This window comes from Lissotriton vulgaris, chromosome 5, assembly GCF_964263255.1.
Source record: "Lissotriton vulgaris chromosome 5, aLisVul1.2, whole genome shotgun sequence".
NCBI lineage: Eukaryota > Metazoa > Chordata > Amphibia > Caudata > Salamandridae > Lissotriton > Lissotriton vulgaris.
In genome coordinates this window covers 1,477,978,419-1,478,000,084 of record NC_141693.1, presented here as the reverse complement: position 1 = coordinate 1,478,000,084, position 21,666 = coordinate 1,477,978,419, and the positions used below count along the sequence as shown (strand labels likewise).

The 21,666-nt window shown below is 44.4% G+C and overlaps 2 protein-coding genes across 3 annotated transcripts in view; both read left to right on the top strand.

Annotated features, from left to right (window-relative positions):
- The window catches only part of TMCC2 (transmembrane and coiled-coil domain family 2), a 524,849-nt gene that overhangs the window by 467,855 nt on the left and 35,328 nt on the right, over nt 1-21,666 (top strand). For both annotated transcript variants that reach the window (XM_086923447.1, XM_086923446.1), the window contains exon 4: nt 1,712-1,847. In XM_086923447.1, the coding sequence (XP_086779573.1) occupies nt 1,712-1,847 (136 nt within the window). The remainder of the gene's footprint in view (nt 1-1,711; nt 1,848-21,666) is intronic.
- On the top strand, nt 11,896-13,401 carry LOC147712791 (uncharacterized). The gene has a single exon (XM_086919282.1). It carries the CDS (start codon nt 11,896-11,898, stop codon nt 13,399-13,401), a length of 1,506 nt encoding a protein of 501 aa, XP_086775408.1.

The following is a 21,666-nucleotide window of genomic DNA, read 5'->3' as shown; positions in this document are numbered from 1 at the left end:
AAGTCGGTTAAGTTCACAATTATTAGTGACATTAGCCTAATTAACACTAATCTATAAGACTTGCTACCACTCTTGCCTTTTCAGTTTACTCCTCTCCAACCATACACTCTAAGCTTATTGAGTCACAGTATATAGTAAGGCTTGTTTGAGAGAGTGCACCTCTTCATAAGTAAAAAGTCTTAGTTAACATGATGAATTCCTTCATTTCCGAATTCTAGGATTAACCACATCCTCCTAATATCTATATGTTGTAGGCAAAAGTAGAAGAAATGAGTTATGGTGGTTTGAGATTTGTGTTTGCATTCACACATGAATGAGGAAATACTACCATTCCAATCGGAAACTTTGGTTGCAAGTAGTAGAGTCCCCAGTCTCTGGATTAAGAATAAAATACTAAGGGCCCAATTCACAGAACTAACTTAAGACAAAATCCTAAATTTACTACTTTTGGTATTCACAGAAGTTAGGATTTTGTCTTAAGTTTGTCTTAAGACAGACTTAAGACAGGCTTAAGTTAGGATTTTCTCTTAAGTCTGTCTTAAGTCTGTCTTAAGTCAAACTTAAGACAAAATCCTAACTTCTGTGAATACCAAAAGTAGTAAGTTTAGGATTTTGTCTTAAGTTAGTTCTGTGAATCGGGCCCTAGGTCTCTATATAAGCAGGTTGTACAGGTCATAGCAGCACAACTAAACATGTGGTTCTATGTAAGACCTTTTCCTGGACATGAAAACGTTTCTTTGCTATTTACATACTCCAGGATCGGTCTACATTATAGATTCCCATGCAGGTCACCCTTTCAGTGGTAAGGTTCAGAGACGTTTTATGGCGTGGTCAAAGTAGGCTCAGGCCCATGGATGCAAACTTTCAGGGGGTGCCTGATAGCTTCTCTAGCTCTGTTCTCCAAACAGTCCTGCCTGATGAGCTTGAATTATTTTTAAACATAGATTAGTTTAAGTTCCATTTTCATTCAATTTATTTTTAATAGAGGTAATATGTGGGAGTTTGTTTCAGACATTTTGCAGGTAAATGTTAAGTTTATGTTTCATAACACCATGCAAAATCTATTTTAAAAAGTTCCTTTTAGATCAGAAGAGAACCTCACGTGCGAAATGGCAGTGGATCATCGAGATTATGCGCATTAATAATAGTGAGATGCTGCGATATTACTGTATTGAAAACGCACATCACTATCCCTCAATATTAGGTTGAAACACATTTAGAAGTTGGTCCAGTCTGCCTGTCTAAAGTCATTGACCTTCTGAAAGAGGTTATCAGAAAGCTAAAATTGGATCATAAATTCACAGCTGTTCTGAACTGGGGACCCCAAAATATGTTTGGCCCAGGGCCCCCAAAAGACTTAAGATGTCCCTGGTAAGATTTTTAGTTCTTAAGTGCTTTTTTGCGCTCTTACATTCTAATATGACCTCGAGGACGGAGCCTAGGGCCAATTCACTCATTGACTGCACCTGAAAAGAACCAGAGGTTGTGGGTGGGTGACTGTTTCAGTGTTATTTTAAATATTGCTGTGTATTGAAATCCAACAGGACTAACGAGGTAGACTATTCACAGCATATGAATCTCTGTAACATTTGTTACGTTGCTGGAGATCTGCAGTTACAGCTAAATAACCATCTCTCCCCTACAGTAATTCATTAGAGAACATCGTTTTGCTTGAAACAAATGTGTCATGTATCTCTCCCTTCTGGGGTAGGTATGAACGTTTGGAGGAGCAGCTGAATGACCTGACGGAACTCCACCAAAATGAAATGACCAACTTGAAGCAGGAGCTGGCTAGCATGGAAGAGAAAGTTGCCTATCAGTCCTACGAGAGAGCAAGGGACATACAGGTATGATTACAGATAGAGTAACGCTTCACCAGAGATATGATGGTGGATACACTATGAAGGGGAGAAACAAGAATGTAGACGGAATGCATGCAGGACCAATTTACATCAATACTGGTTGATGAGGCACGCTGACGAAGGGTCATATGACCCGAACTTCATTAGGTAGCATAAGTTACTGTGTGATGAAGAAAAACTGTTTGTCTGGATATGATGGTAAGAGTGTTAATTGCTAAAAGTGTAAACGATTATGAATGAAGAAAATTCATATGAAAAACTCAAGGATAAAGAATTCAAAGAAACTCAATCGATTTCTTTAAATGACTATTGGTTGAACACAAAATATGTTGTAAAGGCAGCAGGAACCTGCGGGTCGCAGCAAAGTGAGTCTTAGAACTGGTAAGTGGGATAACAACCAGCACACCAGTAGCGGCTGCTACCGGACCGAGGTGGTAGTGCGGGGCAGGGGTGTTGGAAGGGGTAGTACGGAAAAAAAAGACTTACCTGAAAACGGCCAGCTGCCACCTCTTCTCTGTCCTCTTCTTCTTGTCTCTCGTCCGACAGCAGGAAGCACCCAGGCTCCCCTGAGCCAATCACAACGCTTCAATGCAGGGTTGTGATTGGTCTGAGCGCCATGGATCAATGCTCTGACAGGGAATGGGAGGCTTTGCATGTTCATCACAAGACTGTGTAATGCAGCATTGTTGCGAAGATGAAAAGTGCGCAACTGTTTGGTCGATCCAAGAGGGCTGGCCAAGCAGTCCTGCGCACTTAGGGAGTGTAAACCACTCCTCCCCCTGCTTCTTGCCAACACCCCCCCCCCCCCCCACACTGAGAGCCACTGACTGAAATAGGAAAGCTAAAATGATAATAACAATAGTTATTATAATTTTAGTTTTCCTTTTTCTTCAGTGGGGCCTTAGCGGAGGAGCCGCCACTGCAACACACTTGTAAAAATGTTTACACAGTGATGCAGTACGAGATATTGCACATACCTGGACAGCACATGGTGATAAATACATGATCTATACGAATTGAATATTGAAAAACAAGGAGTGCACACAGAATATTGTGGATTAATGTTCTGAATTTGACCTACAAAGTGAACCTGATCTACTCATATATCGTAATGCTGGGCCTATCCGTCTGCCTATTAGAAGTGTGTCAGTCGGACCGCTGCCACGGCAGGATCCAGGATCCCACAGCAGTGGTGGTGCAGATTGGAGGGCAATTTTGCGGCGCCGCCAAGCGAATTACGACTTGCCTTAACACCAAACATTCCATAGTGGTGAGCCCACCATGAAATGCTTGGTGGAAAGGTACGGAAAGGGGCCCCAACAAATCTGCCCATGGGGGTGGGAGCAGGGGTCTCAAGATATGCCTCCAACAAGTCCATGTTCCTGCTTGCACTGTGTGGCATGCACAACATGGTGCATGCTACACAGTGCACACAACGTGGCATCAGCCCACTTCGGCAGCATGACTGCTGGCTTTAATCCTCAGTCAAAGCATGCCGCTGCCATGGGACCGCTGCAACTGCACTGACTGCCCTGGATTCTACTCGAAATCCAGTGGGCGGGTGTGCCACAGGCTTGGCGGTCTACCTGTGGGTGCATCGGTGGCGGTCCTACAGGAGGACCGCCAAACTCATATTCAGGCCGTTAGGCTCATTCTTATAAACAAATAAGGTAAAACCACATCAAATCAGATTACACTGTTTGTTATTGTTCCTGTCTGACCTTGACATAGAAATAACAAGGCACTTGCCCCAGACTGGTGTCTCATCAGGTGTTCTTACCAATGTCATTGTCTGAATGACTTGACAATTTCACATGTTTTTGGAGAGATATGGACAGATGACATCTGCGTCAAAAGCAGACATTGCAATGATTCCGCTAAAATATTGAAAATGGAGTCTTGACCTGCTCAAGATGGAGTCTTACTTTATGGACCTTACGACAATACCACAATAATGCATTAACAGAACACGCAAGGAGGAGATCATTCAAGGCAACTGTCTCTCAAGTCTTGAGCAATATGGAAATGGCTTATCGTGAGAAATTTAACAATCACAGCTGTCCACCTCCTAGTCAAACCTTTAAAGAAAATTATGGTTTGCAAAACTATTGTGCCTGACCGGGGCTATCCTCAGACTTTTCTAATCAAATGTTACCATTCCAAGATAGTAATAATGATAGCACTAGAGTGGCCCAACAGTGGTGATTTACGGACCACAATGCTGGTTTACGAACCGCTTTCACCAATCCGAGTGGCCGCACAAGACCCTGCCGTGAAGGCAGGATCTTCTATTTGAGTTCAAGGGCCAGGTCCTGATCGGAAACCTTCTATCACTGAACTTAGCCAGTACTTGAGTTTCTACAATATGGATATCTAAGTCCACCACACGACTGCATGGACATTCTAAGGGAAGTCAAACACCCTTGTATCAGAAAATAACTTGCCTTAAAGTGGAAGTGGTTATGCATTTGATTCATTCAAAGCAGCTATGATCCTTCCATGTGCGAAGAAAATGTGGTAATCACATTTTTTTCTTCATTTAGAAAGGTCTGGTCTACAATTTTCATCTATTAAAGTGTGCATTGCAGCTATAACTGCCTGTAGGAAGTCTCCTTCACAAAACTCCTTCTTTAGAATGCCTGTGATTATGGATTTTTTAGACAGTATAAAGAAGTTTTTCCCTCTGGTTAGGTCACCTTCACCTGCTTCGGAGCTTAACATTGTACTATCTAAATTAGTGTGACTGTACTTTGAACCCATTCGCAAAGTTTCCTTACAACATTTTATTTGACAAGCTGTCTTCCTCACACAGAGATATTGAAATTCAAGACCTATGGTCTACTGAGCCATACAGTGTATTCTGCAGTAGGAGTGGTAATGATAATCCATCCAAGTTTTCGTCCTAAGGTGATTTCAGATTTTCACAGTAACCAAACAATCTCTTTGCTTACGTTCTTTCCAAATCCATCAACTCCAGCAACGATCTCTACAGTTGATAGATGAAAAAATAGTTTTAAATTCCATCTAGACACAACAAAAGAAATAAGACAACGAAATTGTCTTTTCATAAAGTATGATCCAGCGAGGATTTGTCTACCTTCAACAAAGCAGTTTATATCCAGCTGGATTGTATCTTGCAAATTGTTTTCATGCCAGTTAACAAAGAATCCCCTCCTTGGTAGACCTAAAGCACACTCTACATGGGGAAAGCTGCTACTATAGCCCTTCCTAGAAAGGGTTCCATTTTAGAACTCTTTAAGCCTGCTAGCTGGAGGTCTATCACAATTTCACCAGACATTGTCTGGATTCAGACTTCAGAGTGGCTACTCAAGTAGGGCAGGCTTCTTTAAGGAACCTTTAGGGTGATTTTCGAAGCTATGTTTATTTCTTGTCCACCTCATTTGTGGGATGAGCATGCTATTCTATTATGTGCTTATGACTATTTATGAGGGTCACCTGGAAGAGAAGGAAAGGCCACTCACCTGCAATCCTAGTACTCTTCCAGGGGATTCCTCATCATAGTCATAAGCTACCATCTCACCTCCTTGAGCAAGAATACTTATAGCTGTAATCAACTTTCATCCAGGATACTCTTATTTTCCATAGAAATGATCTTATTGAACTGTCATCTGTGAGGTATTATGGAATACAGGGTGTATTGTGAGACCTTTAAAGGCACTGTGCCACTTTTCTTCAATGCTCTGCATTGCAGCATATTTCATAACACTGTCCTTTTTTCATTTCTTTTTTCTGTGGTCACTTTTCTTAGTCCGGGACTATTTTTATCTTACTAACTTCTTTTTCAAAATAAAAAAATAACTGAAATCTGGCTATTAATAGCCTTTTTAAAGGTTGGAAACATGTATGTTGAACTACTGTTGCATAACGTTGTATATAAATGTATATGTTTTTAAAGTGCTCTGGGATGCCCACACATGGATGGGACTATTCATTGCCTATTACTTTGATCAGGATTCCTCTGAAAGAGAACTTAGATTCCAGTGAGTGTCTTTACCTTCCCCATTCCTGTAACCAACTTTCATCCAGGATACTCTTATTTTCCATAGAAATTATCTTATTGAACTGTCATCTGTGAGGTATTATGGGATACAGGGTGTATTGTGAGACCTTTAAAGGCACTGTGCCACTTTTCTTCAATGCTCTGCATTGCAGCATATTTCATAACACTGTCCTTTTTTTAATTTCTTTTTTCTGTGGTCACTTTTCTTAGTCAGGGACTATTTTTATTTTACTAACTTCTTTTTAAAAATAAAAAAAACTGAAATCTGGCTATTTCTAGCCTTTTTAAAGGCTGTAAACATGTATGTTAAACTACTGTTGCACAACGTTGTATATAAATATATATGTTTTTAAAGTGCTCTGGGATGCCCACACATGGATGGAACTATTCATTGCCTATTACTTTGATCAGAATTCCTCTGAAAGAGAACTTGGATTCCAGTGAGTATCTTTACCTTCCTGATTCCTGAGTCCCTGCTGATGTCATAAGATGCCGAACCCACACAACATCTGAATGCAGGATCTTCGATCAGACCACACACATTGAAGACAATCAGAAAGCCGCAGCCCAAGCAATTTTTGACCAATGCCCTCAGGGATACACTAAAGCTTCCCCTTCCTGTAAGTTCCCCATTAGAAAATTATATTCCAAAAGATCTTCTGACAAAAAGCACAAGAAACAACAGGGAGTAGTCCGATCAGAACCTGGAGACAAATTAATCCCCAGCATTTCCTCTCTGCCTCCAATAATACAAAACTTTGATAATGTCAATGACACAATTTCCAACTGTCACAATTCCCTCACAAAGCTTTCGATGTAGTGGCCCTTACTGAAGGTGATAAAAGTAGTATATCTCAAGCCCCATGCTATTCAGCCGAGTTAAGGACTGATAAATCCACCAGCGAAAGGCTGGGAAGGAGATGGCGTAGAGCAAAGCCTCCCCAGATTGAAGTTCCTATAAACATGCCCTTTGCATCTATCGTAAGAAGATTAGGCAAGCTCGTAAATCCACATTATTAAAAGGATAGATCAGACAGGCAACACCTCAAAAGAATTATTAAAAGTTTTTAATTAATTTACCAAACCGGCAGCCTGCAAGCTTGCAATACCTTCTTCTCAGGGGTTCTGTGATGCGCTTGCAAACTATTTTGAGGACAAGATCTCTAGGATCTATAGGAGCTTTCCTACAGTGAAAGGTATTTCTGCGGACTCATGCAATCAAAATTCCCTTCCTCATTCAGCCCCTGCTCTCCTAATTCACTTCGAGACCATTTCTCAAGATCAAGTGCAGTATATGTTGAGGATGGTTTATTTATTTATTTATTTTATTTATACATCCGGCTCTCTGTGCAACCCATTTCCTGCCTATAAAGCCTCTTCCCGAGCATCCTCGCTTGCTCCTTGTATTGCATACCTACTCAATCTATATTTAGATATGGCTAAGTTGCCACAGGCTTGGAAACCTGCTCAGGTTATCCCTATTATTTTAAAACCTAACGTGGATCCCTTGACCTGTAAATTAAAAGCCCATCTCCCTTTTACCTCTTCTTAGCTAAATTCTGGAAGGCCTCATCAATGAAGAACTCTCCAATTTTCTGGAGGACATTGGTATATTGGATACCTCACAATCAGGTTTCAGAGCCTCTCATGGTACAGAGACCGCCCTACTAGCTGTATTGGATTCCAACCGATTACTGTTGGACAAAGGTATTCCAGCCATGGTGGTATTACTTGACCTATTTGCAACCTTCAATATGGTTCCATATTCTATTCTTATCCAGAGACTGTATGAGATGGGCCTTGTGGGGAAAGCTCTAGATTGGCTTAAAGTTGTTTTGTCCGAAAGAACCCAAGTGGTCACGCTACATCCTTTTCATTCTTAATCTATGACCATAGATAAAGGAGTGTCTCAGGGGGTTTTCTTAAGCCCAACTCTTTCTAACATCTATGTAGCCCTGCTTGCAAAGATTGTTCGTGCAGCTCTGATATAATATCGTACGCCGACGACATCCAATTGACAATCTCTTTTGGAAAGCACTCTGAGCCGTCTAAAGTTAGGTTAATAGACTGCATGCATAAGGTGGCTGCCTGTATGAAACATAACTGTCTCCAAAAGGAAAGACCGATATTCTTGTGCTTGGCAAAGCACAGACATTTTGGTCAGATGACTGGTGGCCCACAGAGTTAGGGTCTGCTCAGCTTGCCAAGAGAGTTGTAAAAAACCTGGGCTTTCTGGTGGACAATAATCTAGCCATGAAAGATCAAGTCAACAGCATCTGTGTTATCTGTTTTAACACATTATGACTACTAAAAAGGGTATTCTCTTGGCTCACTCTGAGCTCTAGGCAAACATTGGTCTAGGCTCCTATTACCAGCCACCCGGAGTATTACAATGTTCTTCTGATAGCTCCTAATGAGACATTTCTGCCCAAATGTCAGGTGGTTCAAAACACCATGGCCCGCCTAGTCTGTAGACTTCCTGGTGGCACGAATTCTACTCCTACTCTGAGATCTTGGAACTGGCTTTCAGGCAGGATACGTTCAATGTTCAGATTTTTATTTCTTTTCCATAAATCTCTTGTGGGAAACAGCCACGGCCCGTGGAGGGAGTTTCGGTGGGGCGGAGAGGTGGGGTGAGGGAGGGGCAGGGTGGGGGGTGCTAAAAACCAGAGTATGGATAATTGAAGGTAAGTAAACAATTTAATTAATAAAACAAATTTCGTAGCGCGCCCTGCATCGCAAAATGTGATGCAGGGTGCGCTACGAAATTCGTTGTATTAATTAAATTGTTTACTTACCTTCAATTATCCATACTCCGGTTTTTAGCACCCCCCACACTGCCCCTCCCCCACCCCGCCTCTCTGCCCCACCGAAACACCCTCCACGGGCCACGGCTGGTGGGAAATGACCCTTCTTACCTCCGAGCCAGACTCACCTGGTATCACCCCACTAGAAACCTGAGATCCATGGACAAACCCTTTTTAAGACCTTACTGCATTCGAACCTCTGGGTCTCTCCTTTTCCTATCTGGCCCCACGCTACTGGAACAGTCTCCAACACCACATTCGATTTTGATCTGACTTTGGAAACTTTAAAAAAAATGCTCAAAACATGGCTCTTCTGTTAAGTTACCTTTTCTCTGCTCAAGTCTGGCTAGCGCCGGTACACTCCTTTGGGAGTGAGTCATTTGGCGCTATACAAATGATCATAAAATAACACAGCAATAAGAAATCTACTTCTTCCTTGAGCAAACAGTCCTGCTTCCGGAACTGTATGCAGTCCTAACGCCTTTCCCCAACATTTCCCTTTTCCTCTTTGTTAGAGCTGATTCAGTGTTGAAAAGGAGAAGCCAGAATCTGTGACTCGGTGCCCTGATTCCACACTGGTCCAAGCCTTCGGCCAGGCCATGCTGAATATCTGTACAATAGCTCTGTTGCTCTCTGTGCCACTCCCTAGGAGTGAGCCCTCTTCTGCGGCATTTTGCGATTCTGACGGGTCACACCCTAAACCCACCATATCTGCACGTCCACCAGCTCTGATTTTGGTGCCACTTCCAACAAAGCCTCTGCCCTCCAAGACGCCGAAACCCCTGTGCTTGGGGTAGTTTGACATCAGTACCCAGGAGTCAGTATTCTGAGTTCATTTGTGTAATACCTCCAACACACTCAAAGGCAACAGTCATCATACGAGTGTCAGAAGATAAACTTTGTGACTGTTTTAGTGATGAATCTTTGACACAACACCTCATTAGGGCACAGAGATTTGCCCTATGGAGGGTGTCTTTAAATTGACTCTTTTCATGCCCAATAAAGATATGGTCATATGGAGGACAATATTTTGGAGGAAGAACGACTCCTTCCCTCTTACAACACTGATGCTGGCATTTCCTGGTCTTAAAAAATGCCAATTTTCTGAATAATTCTTGAAGGGGATATTCTTTACTCCACAGTCCCCTTCAGATGAAGTCCTTTGTGTACTTTGGTGGTACAAAAAGCAGCGGAAACATTTGAATTAACATCTTGATGGGAATGTTGCATCCTTCTCTGCTGACCCAGTTCCTCTGCTTCCCTTCCACAAGCCTGTGTTGAAGCCAGCAGTGGCAGCGAGGGGCAAACCTTTCTCCTGCCCTGCAACTAGTGGACCAAAATTCTTATTGTCACATTCCTTTTTCTGACTGTGTAGAGGTGGGACCTTCCTCTGCTAAGCTGAACCCAAATGCCTTTTCTCTGGAACCTGCAGTCTGTGGGTCTAAGACTTCATAGAACAAAAAACGTTGCTTAGGGCAGCCTTGCCTTTTACACTATACTGCTTTCTGGGCTGCAAGGTCATACTTTCTCGGAGCTGGTGAAAACACTAATCACTTTGCCAAAGCACATGGGGGACCATTCGCTGATCTGGTCAACAATGGTTTGGACTACCAAACATTCAAAGGCTGCCTGAATTCTGTGGATACTGAGCTTGCCTCACACAGTAAGTCACCACACTTGGATGTTTTGCACTGGTTTCTCAAGCGATAGCGAGGTAGACTTTATGAATATGCCCATCTATGTTGAGTGGCTGTTCCACGAAAAGACTGACTTCTTCCTGAAGTGCTTAAAAAGAGAAGAGCCTCTGCATGAGTGTTGAACCTAGTCTCTTCCTGGTGATGAAATTCAACTAGAAGTATAGGAAGTTTTGATGCTTATCCAGTATTGGGGTATCTTTCATAGATTCACATGCCTGAATCATTCCCCGTCGTCGAGGCGGGAGTCCCACGGTAAATAGAAAAGCAGTGCCAAAAGCACTTTGTAGTAGTAGGCCCTAGAAAAGGCCTGAGGCCTATATTATAGTAGCCTATCTACCTCATTATGCTAAAAGGACCAAAGTCTTTGCTCCAACCAATCAGCTCACAGCACCCTCTAGAACCTTCCCTGCAGAGCCAGCTCTCCTCAGATTTTCACCGCACGTCGTGTGGAAGGGAGTCTGCCTGAGTCTTGACTCCGTTTTTTTCTTCAGAGCTTCAAGATGTCTGACAAGAAGGCCTTGTTTAGACCTTGCAGAACATGCGAGAAGAAGAGGGTCCATGTGGATGACCAGCACAAGGACTGCATTTATTGCCTGTATCCTAAGCATGAGGCAAAAAGCTGTAAGATCTGCCTTACCTTCCCTTCCAAGACCTTAAGGGATAGGGAGGCCCGAGTCCTTTTGTGGCTTAAATCCTCTTCCACGGATGATGACGACAGAGCCTCTACCTCTAGCAAGAGGGCGAGGTCTCAAGAGGATAAGACAAGTGAGGGGAGAAAGCATGCTAAGACCTCCCACTCTACTTCAGGCTCCTCACAGAGATCCAAACATTCTGTCTCTGGAGCCTCAGCCACCAACGATCCGGCAAAGAAAACTGTGAGTAAGACTTCTACTGTCTCTTCTCCAGTGACCACTGTCTCTACTTCAACCTCTTCTTCTATGGATATGATATCCACTACATCTGTTACTACTCCTATTGTGTCTACAAGGATTTGTGTTGTGACAAAAAGAACTCTCGTGGACGACTCGTCGACGAAGACGCCATCATCATCGAAAAATTTGTCATCCAAGAAGAGCCCGTCGACGAAGTCGTCGACGCCGCCGTCGACGACTGTCTCGTCGACGAAGAAAGCATCGACGTCTATCCCGTCGACGACGAGCCCGTCTTCGGTTACCCCGTCGACGACCGTCCCGTCGACGGTGGCTCCATCGACGTCGAGTCCATCGACGAATGTCCCGTCGACGTCGAGCCCATCGATGACGGTCCAGTCGACGGCAAGTCTATCGTCGACGATGCCCTCGTCGTCGATCTCGTCGACGATAAACCCGTCGACGACGGCATCTTTTCAGCAGGTGGATGCACCTTGGTCACCGGGGCCATCAAGATCGATGGGATCAGCTTTACTAAAACCTACCACTGGGAATCAGGCCTTTTGTACGCCAATAGCGACAAAAAACTTTCAACTCGTGTCTTATAAGAGACAACAAGGTTCATATATATCACCACTTATGCCTTCTCATCTTCTAGAAACTTATGCTGATGATGAAGAAGATGACTTTGAAGACGATGATGATGAGGGTGCTTTTGGTGTGGCACGTCACCCATCCGAGCTTGTCATCAAGTGCCAAGATGATGATGAAGACGATTCCTACGCTGAACACTACTACCAGGAGGATATCATAGTACCTCATGCATTGGAACATCAGAGACGGCCTAGGGTCCCGGAAGTCACTCAGTTGCCGCCTAATTTGATACAAGACTTACAGGCTATGCTGGCGGATTACAAACAGCGTTTTCCACTGCAAGTACCTCAATCTGATACTGCAGTTCCTCCTCAGCAACATCCACCGGTTTCTCCAAATGTGGAAACTCCGCAACCGGTCTTGCCTCCACAATCTCCGGATGCGTCATCAGAAGAGGAGGTAGAAGATGGAGAGTTGCCTAACATACCTTCATCAGACCCATGGGATGAATACGTTATACCCATGCCATCCCCTCCAACTCCACAACCTTCAGATTCACCGCCTGAAGATGTAGGTGGTTTTCACAACCTGATGCAGAGGGCATCAACCAGGTTTAAGCTCCCGGTTACAGTGGAGCAAACAGAGTGTTTTTTCCATGACTTTAAAGAGGAAACAAGAAAGATATCTAGAGCCATTCCCATTATTGAGTATATTTGGAAGGAAGGCATACAAATAATGAAAAACCCTGCATCTGTGCCTGCTGTGTTGCCCAGAATAGAAAAGAAATATCGTGCTCCGCTCTCTAGTCCGGCATGCCTTATTGGTCATCCACGCCCGGATTCGGTAATCTCTCAGGCGGCACAACAAAGGTCAAAGAATCCAGCTACCCCTATTTCTACTCCACCAGATAAAGAGGGGCGACGATTAGACCTTATTGGGAAGAAGTTTTTCACTATGGCTGCAGCATCCATCAGGATAGCAAATTCAATGGCGATTATTGGACGCTACGATCGCCAAATGTGGTCAGAGATGGCTAGCTTCATAGAGCTGTTGCCAGAGGACAAAAGACAAGAAGCCAGGAAAGTTCTAATGGAAGGAGAGCGGGCAGCGGAAGAATCCATCGACTGCGCTCTAGATATGGCAAATACGAATTTCAGACAGTTGGCTGGGGCAGCTGTCCTGAGACGTCAAGGGTGGTTAAAAGCCACTACATTTCGTCCGGAAGTGCAGTTGAAAATACTGGACATGGCATATGACGGAGAGTCCCTCTTTGGGAAGCATGTCGATGAGGCTCTCCAAACGATTAAAACTGACACAGATACTGCAAAGTCACTAGGATCATTGCAATATAAAAGAGGATCGTTCAGAGGAGCTAGAGGACGAGGTTATTCGTCCAGAGGAAGTTATTACCAGCAAGGCAGGCAATATCAACAACAATACCGCCAAAACTATCAGTCCTCTTATAGACAATCTGGATCGGTTGGTTTCTCTCGCCAAGGAGGAAGAAGGCGCGCAAACAACCAAGGACGAGACAGTCACAAGAAACAGTGAGAGCAATTGGGCGCCACCTCCAATCCCTTACCTTCCCGTGGGCGCGAAGATATCTGCATTCCAACAGCAATGGCAGAATATAACAACGGATCGGTGGGTGTTAGACTTGATCCAACATGGTCACACCCTAGAGTTCATCACCAAACCTCCAACAACTCCGCCCAGGGGTCCCCCTCCCCCTCGTCTTCACTTATTGTTCAAGGAAGTGCAAGCTATGCTTCTCAAAAACGCAATAGAGAAAGTTCCAAATCATCAGAGAGGGGCAGGTTTTTATTCCCGTTTTTTCCTCACAAAAAAGAAAACAGGGGAATGGCGACCGATCCTAGACCTACGCAATCTGAACAAATATCTCAAGAAGCAGGGATTTCGAATGGTCACCCTCTCCGACATTCTCAGTTGCCTCACCGAGGGAGATTACATGGCTTCCTTGGACATGGAAGATGCATACTTCCACATCCCAATCCACCCAAACCATCGAAAGTACCTCCGTTTCACGGTGGCCGGCGCCCATTATCAATTCAAAGTTCTCCCATTTGGCCTCAAGTCGGCCCCAAGGATTTTCACGAAGTGCCTGGCCCCTGTGGCAGCAGCTCTTCGGGCAGCAAAAGTGCAGGTCTTCCCGTATTTGGACGACTGGCTAGTCAAAGGTCCATCAGAGGCCAAAGTAAGATCCGACATTACAGTATGCCGCAATCTCTTCGCATCGCTAGGCCTCACAATCAACAAAACCAAATCTCAAATGGATCCAAAACAAAACCTGTTGTTCCTAGGAGCTTGCTTGGACACAGTGGAATGCAAGGCATTCTTATCTCGAGAGAGACAGCTCCGACTGCAGGCGTTGGCCAAAAAACTGGCAAGAAGAAGGTCACTTTCAGTTCGCCTATTTGCATCACTTCTGGGGATGTGTTCTTCAGCCATCAACCTCATTCCATTGGCACGTCTAAAGATGCGGCCACTGCAAGAGGAGCTAAACTGTCAATGGCATCAAGCGACAGGTTCATTCGAGGACACCATCACAATCACCAACAGGATGGTGCATGCACTCCAATGGTGGTCTCAGATCAGCAGTCTGGAACAGGGGCTCTCATTCTTGCAGAATCCTCCGGATTTTATTCTGACGACGGATGCGTCCATGGAGGGCTGGGGTGGTCATCTCCAGGACCTGCAAGTGCAAGGAAAATGGTCTCAGCAACACAAGAAATGCCACATCAACAGTCTAGAGTTGAAAGCCATTTGTCTGTCTCTTCAAGCGTTCCTCCCCAGGATAGTAGGATCCTCGGTTCTGGTCAGAACGGACAACACCACAAGCATGTTTTATATCAACAAGCAGGGAGGAACGAGATCAGCAACGTTATCCAAACAAGCCCAAGACTTATGGAAATGGTTAACAGTTCACAACATAACTCTCAAGGTGGAGCACGTCAGAGGCCTCTACAACACCTTGGCAGACAAACTGAGCAGAACATTGTCAGATTGCCACGAGTGGGAACTGGACAACGACCAGTTGAACTATGTGTTTCAGAAATGGGGCAAACCCAAGTTGGACCTATTTGCAACCCAACAGAACAAGAAATGCCGGTACTACGCCAGCAGATATCCTCAACAGGGGTCAAGGGGGAATGCCCTTTCGATGCGATGGTCAGGGACCTATGCATACGCTTTTCCTCCGATCCCTCTGATTCCACGAGTGGTGCGCAAAATGAAAATGGAGAGTTGTTGCCTTCTCCTCATTGCTCCCAAGTGGCCTCGCCAGTATTGGTTTCAGGAACTCATGCTACTTTCACAGGAACCACTGATCAAACTGCGTGTAACTCCGAAGTTACTGTCACGCAACGAGGGTCAGGTACTTCACCCATATCCTCAATCGCTGAAATTGCACGCATGGCTCCTAACTTCCTAGAATTCGAACATCTCCAAATTCCTCAGGACTGCCGAGACATTTTAGAGAAAGCAAGAGCCCAGAGTACTTTAAAAACTTATAGTCTCAAGTGGAAGCGTTTTTGCGCATGGTGCATCTCTAGTGCTTTACACCCTATAGAGACGCGGGCAGAAAAGATATTACCCTATTTGTTGCATTTAGCGCAATCTGGTCTTTCTTTTTCATCAATAAAGGTCCACTTAGCAGCCTTATCCAGGTACAGAAAGATGTCTAACACTCAATCACTCTGCTCTTCATCGCTAATCAAGCAGTTTATGAGGGGTCTGTTCCGGGCTTATCCCCCAGTGAAGCCCTCACCACCGGAATGGGAGCTCAACACGGTTCTATCACAGCTGATGAAGCATCCGTTCGAGCCTATCCATAGAGCCGACCTAAAGTTCTTGACGTGGAAGATTGCTTTATTACTGGCGCTAACTTCCTCAAGAAGAGTGGGAGAAATTCAAGCTTTCACCATAAAGGAGCCCTTTTTACATTTCTCCCAGGACTATGTCACTTTGCGAACGAATCCAACGTTCATACCGAAAGTGCCTTCCCAGTTTCATCTAAATGAACCTGTCAAGCTGAAAGTTTTCTTTCCAAACCCGTCAACCCCGGCTGAAAAAACATTGCATTCTTTGGACATCAAACGATGCTTAAAATTCTATCTTCAGAGAACCAAGGCTTTGAGAAAGTCAGACCAACTGTTTGTAGCTTATGGCCAGACTACATTGGGAAAAGCGGTTACTAAAGCCACGATTTCAAGATGGATCGCATCCGCTATTCAATTCTGCCACGTCAAGGCTAATCGACCATTGACAAGATCTGTTCGATCTCACTCCACAAGAGCTGTGGCAGCGTCTGCGGCTTTGTTTGCAGGAGTGACCCTTGAGAACATTTGCCGTGCGGCGACATGGAAGAATGTCCACACGTTTACAAGACATTACTGCCTGCAATCAGCAAATCAAGATGATGCGGCAGTGGGCCAAGCTGTTTTACGTCACCTGTTTCCATAAGGAGTATGTTCAGGCACTGATGTTTACTTATTTCATATAAAGTACATGCAATTCAATAGATTGTTTTAAATATGCAGACATATGCTAACATGTTGTGTATTTTTGTATGATGCTTAAGATTTCTTTCCAGAAAGAAAATGCATAATTTCAATGTTGAACTTCAACATGATTTATTAATAGATCAATCTCTAGGCGTTTGTTGGTTGTTGACGATACATTCATGGGGGTGCACTGCAATAAGTCTCCCACCATCCGCAACCGACTTTGCCTGGCTTACTGCTTGCTATTCTGATTCAGGCATGTGAATCTATGAAAGATACCCCAATACTGGATAAGAAAACAAGTTACTTACCTGTAACTTCAGTTATCCAGTATTGGTATCTTTCATAGATTCACATGCACCCACCCTCCTCCCCGGCGAGTCAGTTCTCTAAGTTTGGGATACTTGTTCCCACTTGTGCTACGAAAATCTGAGGAGAGCTGGCTCTGCAGGGAAGGTTCTAGAGGGTGCTGTGAGCCGATTGGTTGGAGCAAAGACTTTGGTCCTTTTAGCATAATGAGGTAGATAGGCTACTATAATATAGGCCTCAGGCCTTTTCTAGGGCCTACTACTACAAAGTGCTTTTGGCACTGCTTTTTTATTTACCGTGGGACTCCCGCCTCAACGACGGGGAATGATTCAGGCATGTGAATCTATGAAAGATACCAATACTGGATAACTGAAGTTACAGGTAAGTAACTTGTTTTCTTCTCCAGGGCATAACTGTGCTATAGCCACCTCAAACATCCCAACAAATGTACTGCTCCCTGCAAGGCAAAGATGAATCCATCATCACTTATAGCAGCAGCTCCACCAGCTCTACTGCCTCAACGCCTCGATTCACCTCTCCATACCAGTAGCCTCTGTTGAAGTGTAGGGTCTCCCATCTCTCAACAAGGAGGTGACGATTATGATGGATCACTGGGTAGCTATCTAATCTGCAAGTGCTACTCCCTTTTGTTTTCTCCGCTCTGCATCCTCCTACTTCTACCTGAACATACTGTCTGACTTGCTACTGGAGGTGGAGGTTTTTATCCTGCTGAACAAAAAGATCATACAGGTGGTGCTCATGGAGGATAGGGGCACAAGGTTTTACTCCCTTTACTTCTTTGTCCCAAGAATGACGGAGGTCTTAGACCCATCCTCGCCCTTCACCTCCCAAACATTGTCATTAGGTAGGTCAAGTTCGAGATGCTGTTCATGAGCCAGGTTTTCTTTCCCTTAATGCAGGGGATTGGCTAGTGTCCCTGTGCCCTACAGGATTCCTACTTCCCTATGGTAAAACGTCCTTCTCACAGATGTCACATGAGGTTATCGTGGGGTCTCTGCACTACCAGTTCACAATTCTGGATGTTGGACTGACCGCTCTTCCACGAGTATTCACCAAGTTCATGGCCATGGACCAGCTTTACTGCAGAATCTTGGAATCCATGTACTGCTCAAATTGAGCAATCTGCTGGTGAAGTCAGGGTCTCTTGTGCTTGTGATGTAACATCCTAAGCACACAATTGGAGTGATTGCTATTTAAACTCTGCAGTTTTCTATTTTCCTCAGCCACATAGAGTGGATTTGCTCTTTTAGCAGTCCTACATCCCAATCCCCAGCGTTGCAGTTGTTATATTGACTGCCAGAAAACCAAACACAAAATCCATGTATGCAGGTCACTGAAAAGAGTTTGTCAGTGATGCAACTCTGGACGTCTGGATCCATTTCAGCCTTAGCTTTCAGATTTTTTACACTGCATGATGTCTCGTCCCCAGCAGGGCCTAGCAGTGGCTACTGTAAATGATTATTTGGCTGCCCTATCCACCTTTATCTCCCTAATCAGCTTTCTCTGTTTAAGACACCCCTAGTCAAATGATTTCTGAAAGGTTTGCTATACCTCTTCTTCCCCCCCTCTGTTTATTTTCTTAGGCAAGATTATAATTGTATGCCCTAGTTGCTTATGACATCTCAATTTAGGCCGATGCATAGTTGCATGGCTTAATGCATGGTTCAACTTCTGACTTTCAAGACTGTTGTCTTTTTGGCAATGGTGTTGGCCCGTAGTCCGTGAGCTCCATGCACTCTTAGTCCAGCTAGCACTTATAGTGCTTGATCCAGATATACTGGTTTTGAAGCATGTGCTGCATTGGGGCACTTGCTGTGCACACTTCTGCATCCAATAGTTTTTTTTAAACATTTTTATTGTTTTGGCCACAACTAGGGCTAGTACTAGAAAGATTAGCTGGGGACGGGCCAAGTCTACATCATTAGTCATTCCCAAAAGGATGAGCTTCAGGTCTAATGGAATATCTACTTCTAGCACTTCACTCAATTCTGCAGTGATCTCTGCCCAGTACCCCTGAATCTTTGGGCAGGACCATATTATATGTAGAAAACCCCCGTCATCATGTCCACAGCGGAGGCAGCTAGGATCAGTTACTCTCCCCATTTTATAGAGCCGTATCCTGTCATAGTACACCCGGTGTAGAACCTTGAACTGGATCAGGCGCAAGCAGGACTTGATGGCCACTTCCCTAGGGTGCATCAAAACCACTCCCCAGTCGACATCGTCAATCTCCCCTACGTCATGCTCCCACGTGGCTCGGAGACCCTCCAGTCTGTCTGGTTTATTGTTCTTACTGGAGATCCTTTGGAAGTCTAACTATGCAGTATTTACAAGTGGATCTGTAAAAATCTATCACATCAGTTAGCGAATAACCACAAAGGGCAGTATATTAAGATTGTTACAGGAATGAACACATCTCCGTCATTAAGTTGCATAACATGTACGTGTAGTAGGCTTTCTCGCTTTGGTTAAGATTTGCATTTGTTTGTCTGGAATCCGTAAATATTCAAACCTGAACACTTCAGACGCCTATTCTCAAGGTTGAGCTTGCTACGGTTGTGGTGTAATAATTGTGCCTGATATTGTATGTGCAGATCTGGGGGCATTTGCAACTTGTTTTGATGGGCATATCTAGAAGCAAAGAGAGCCATTGCTGGTGAGTCCAAGTTTGGGGAATGAGGATCAATGTCAGAGGTGCTTGCTGCATTTTCCTGGTGATATGTGGAATTAGTGATGGTGGTGGGGGGAGACCTATGCAGATATGCATGATCAGCTAAACCATGAAGCATTGTGCATGGACCCCACTTGGGCAATGCAAAGTTGTCATGTTGTGTTGTTGTGTGTGGCGAACAGATTTATGTCTGAATTGCTCCAAAACTGGGAGTAGTCATTGAGCATCTGTGTGTTGATTTCTCATTTGATTGTGCTTCTCTTTAGCCTTTGCAGAGCAATTGCCAAAGAAGTCAACCCTAGATTTCGGCCATTGTCTAGCTGGCTGCTGGCTTTCTTGAAAGGACTCATGCCCCTGGTGTCATGTTTATAGTTCAGGTGACAGTGGTTTGGATGTGCAGATAGCAACGCTTATTTTTCCCAACATCTTGTCAGCCTTAGACCCAAAGAGATGCTTGCCACTGAATGGCACCTCAAAGAGGTGTTGCGCCTCAAGGAGGAAGCGAGAAACACCAAGCCAAGCAAGGCAGTTCAGAAGGATTGTGAAGTTAGTCTAGTTTGGTCAGCTGCGTCCAGTGCACAGCTTATGGAAGCATTGCAGATAACCTCTTCCTTTTCTACTCTCTCCTTTGCTGTTTTATGTCTGTGTAAGAAGGTCAAGTGCAACTACTTTAAGATCCTCTGAATTTACTCCTTCTGTATCTTTCAAACAGACAATGGAGTTGGCTATGTGCTACTATGTAGAATATCTTAATGCCATATGTTTTGCGGATGAGTCAATTTTTCTTACTCTCCTCTTCTGGCAGAGGAGAACCACTTGTGCACTGCATGAGTCCTCTCTTACTTTGATGTATGCATAACCAGCGAGTCAGGTGAGACATAACCATGAATAAATAATGGACCTTGCTCTGAAGGTTGAAACTGTTCCCTAAACATTGATAGCATAGTCTATATCATGGGAAGAGACTTTGTAGTGTGCTTAGTTTTTACAAAGGGTGTTGATGAGAAAGTCCCCCTCTTTTTCAACAAATTTATAGGGACACTGTGAGCATCCAGAGACCGGCTTGGCAGTTTGGGCTGGAATGTTCCGATGAGGAGCAGGGTCAAGACGGATTTGTATATGCCTGTGTCCCCACTGGGGTGGCATGGTGACGAAAAGAACGATGAATTAAACCCAGATCTTTGTGACTAGGGGTGAATGTTTGAACTGTTCAGCATTCCGTCCATCAATTGTTATTTCTGCGTTTGTCATCCTAAGATAGAAGGGTATGCCCAGACATGGGTCCCGTTCTTTTTGGGGCATAGGATTCAAGCTAGCCCGGCTTATGAGGGGTTATGCACCGAAACCGGTCTCAGGATGCTTGTTTTTGGTCCAGGGATGACCTCGCTTGGCGGTTCGGGCTGGACTGTTCCCATGAGTAGCAGGGAGAAGACTGATTTGCATATGGCTGGTCCAAACTGGGGTGGCGTGGTGAGCAAAAGAGCTACAGATTAAACCCAGAACTTTGTGCCTGTGGGTGAATGCTTGCATTGTATAGCATTCTGTCCATGAATTGTTCCTTATGCTTTTGTCCCCCCTCAGTGGGAACGGTATGCTCAGACGTGGGTCCGTGCTTACTGGACCACTGGAGTCAAGCTAGCCTGGCTGATGAGGGGTGATGCCTCGAAATCTGTCTCAGGATGCTTGTTTCTGGTCCAGTGAGAACCTGGCTTAGCAGTTCCGGTTGCTAGCTATTCCCATGATGAGCCGGGTCAAGGCTGATTTGCATATGGCTAGTTCCAAGCTGGGGTGGCATGGTGAACAAAAGAACGATGGATTACACCCAGATATTTGTGACTGGGGGTGAATGTTTGCATTGTTCAGCATTCAGTCCATCATTTGTTCCCTTTGCTACAGGCCCACCAGTAGCATTTAATTTACAGGCCCTGGGTACATGTGGACTTTACTAGGGACTTAAAAGTAAATTAAATGTGCCAATTGGGTGTAACCTAATGCTACCAGGTTTAGAGCAATGATGGCTTTTCATGGTAATATACCATTAACTGATATCTGCAAGCTGCTGCTTAGTCATCTATCCATATATTCTGTATTCATTACTCTGTGTACTTGCATCTCTGACTAGAACCTACTTGCTGTATTTTTTCATCCCCAAAAGGGATAGCTCTCTTAGGCTAAACCTAGACCTCAGGACCCTCAACAAGTAAATGTTCTCATTACACTTCCTATTGGTCACTCTTGAGTATGTCATCCCTCTACTACAGCAAGGTGACTTTGAAAGCTCTCAATCTAAAG

What these genes read in the sequence shown, in the direction of transcription:
- LOC147712791 (XM_086919282.1), top strand. Translation starts at nt 11,896, where the DNA reads ATGCCTTCTCATCTTCTAGAAACTTATGCTGATGATGAAGAAGATGAC.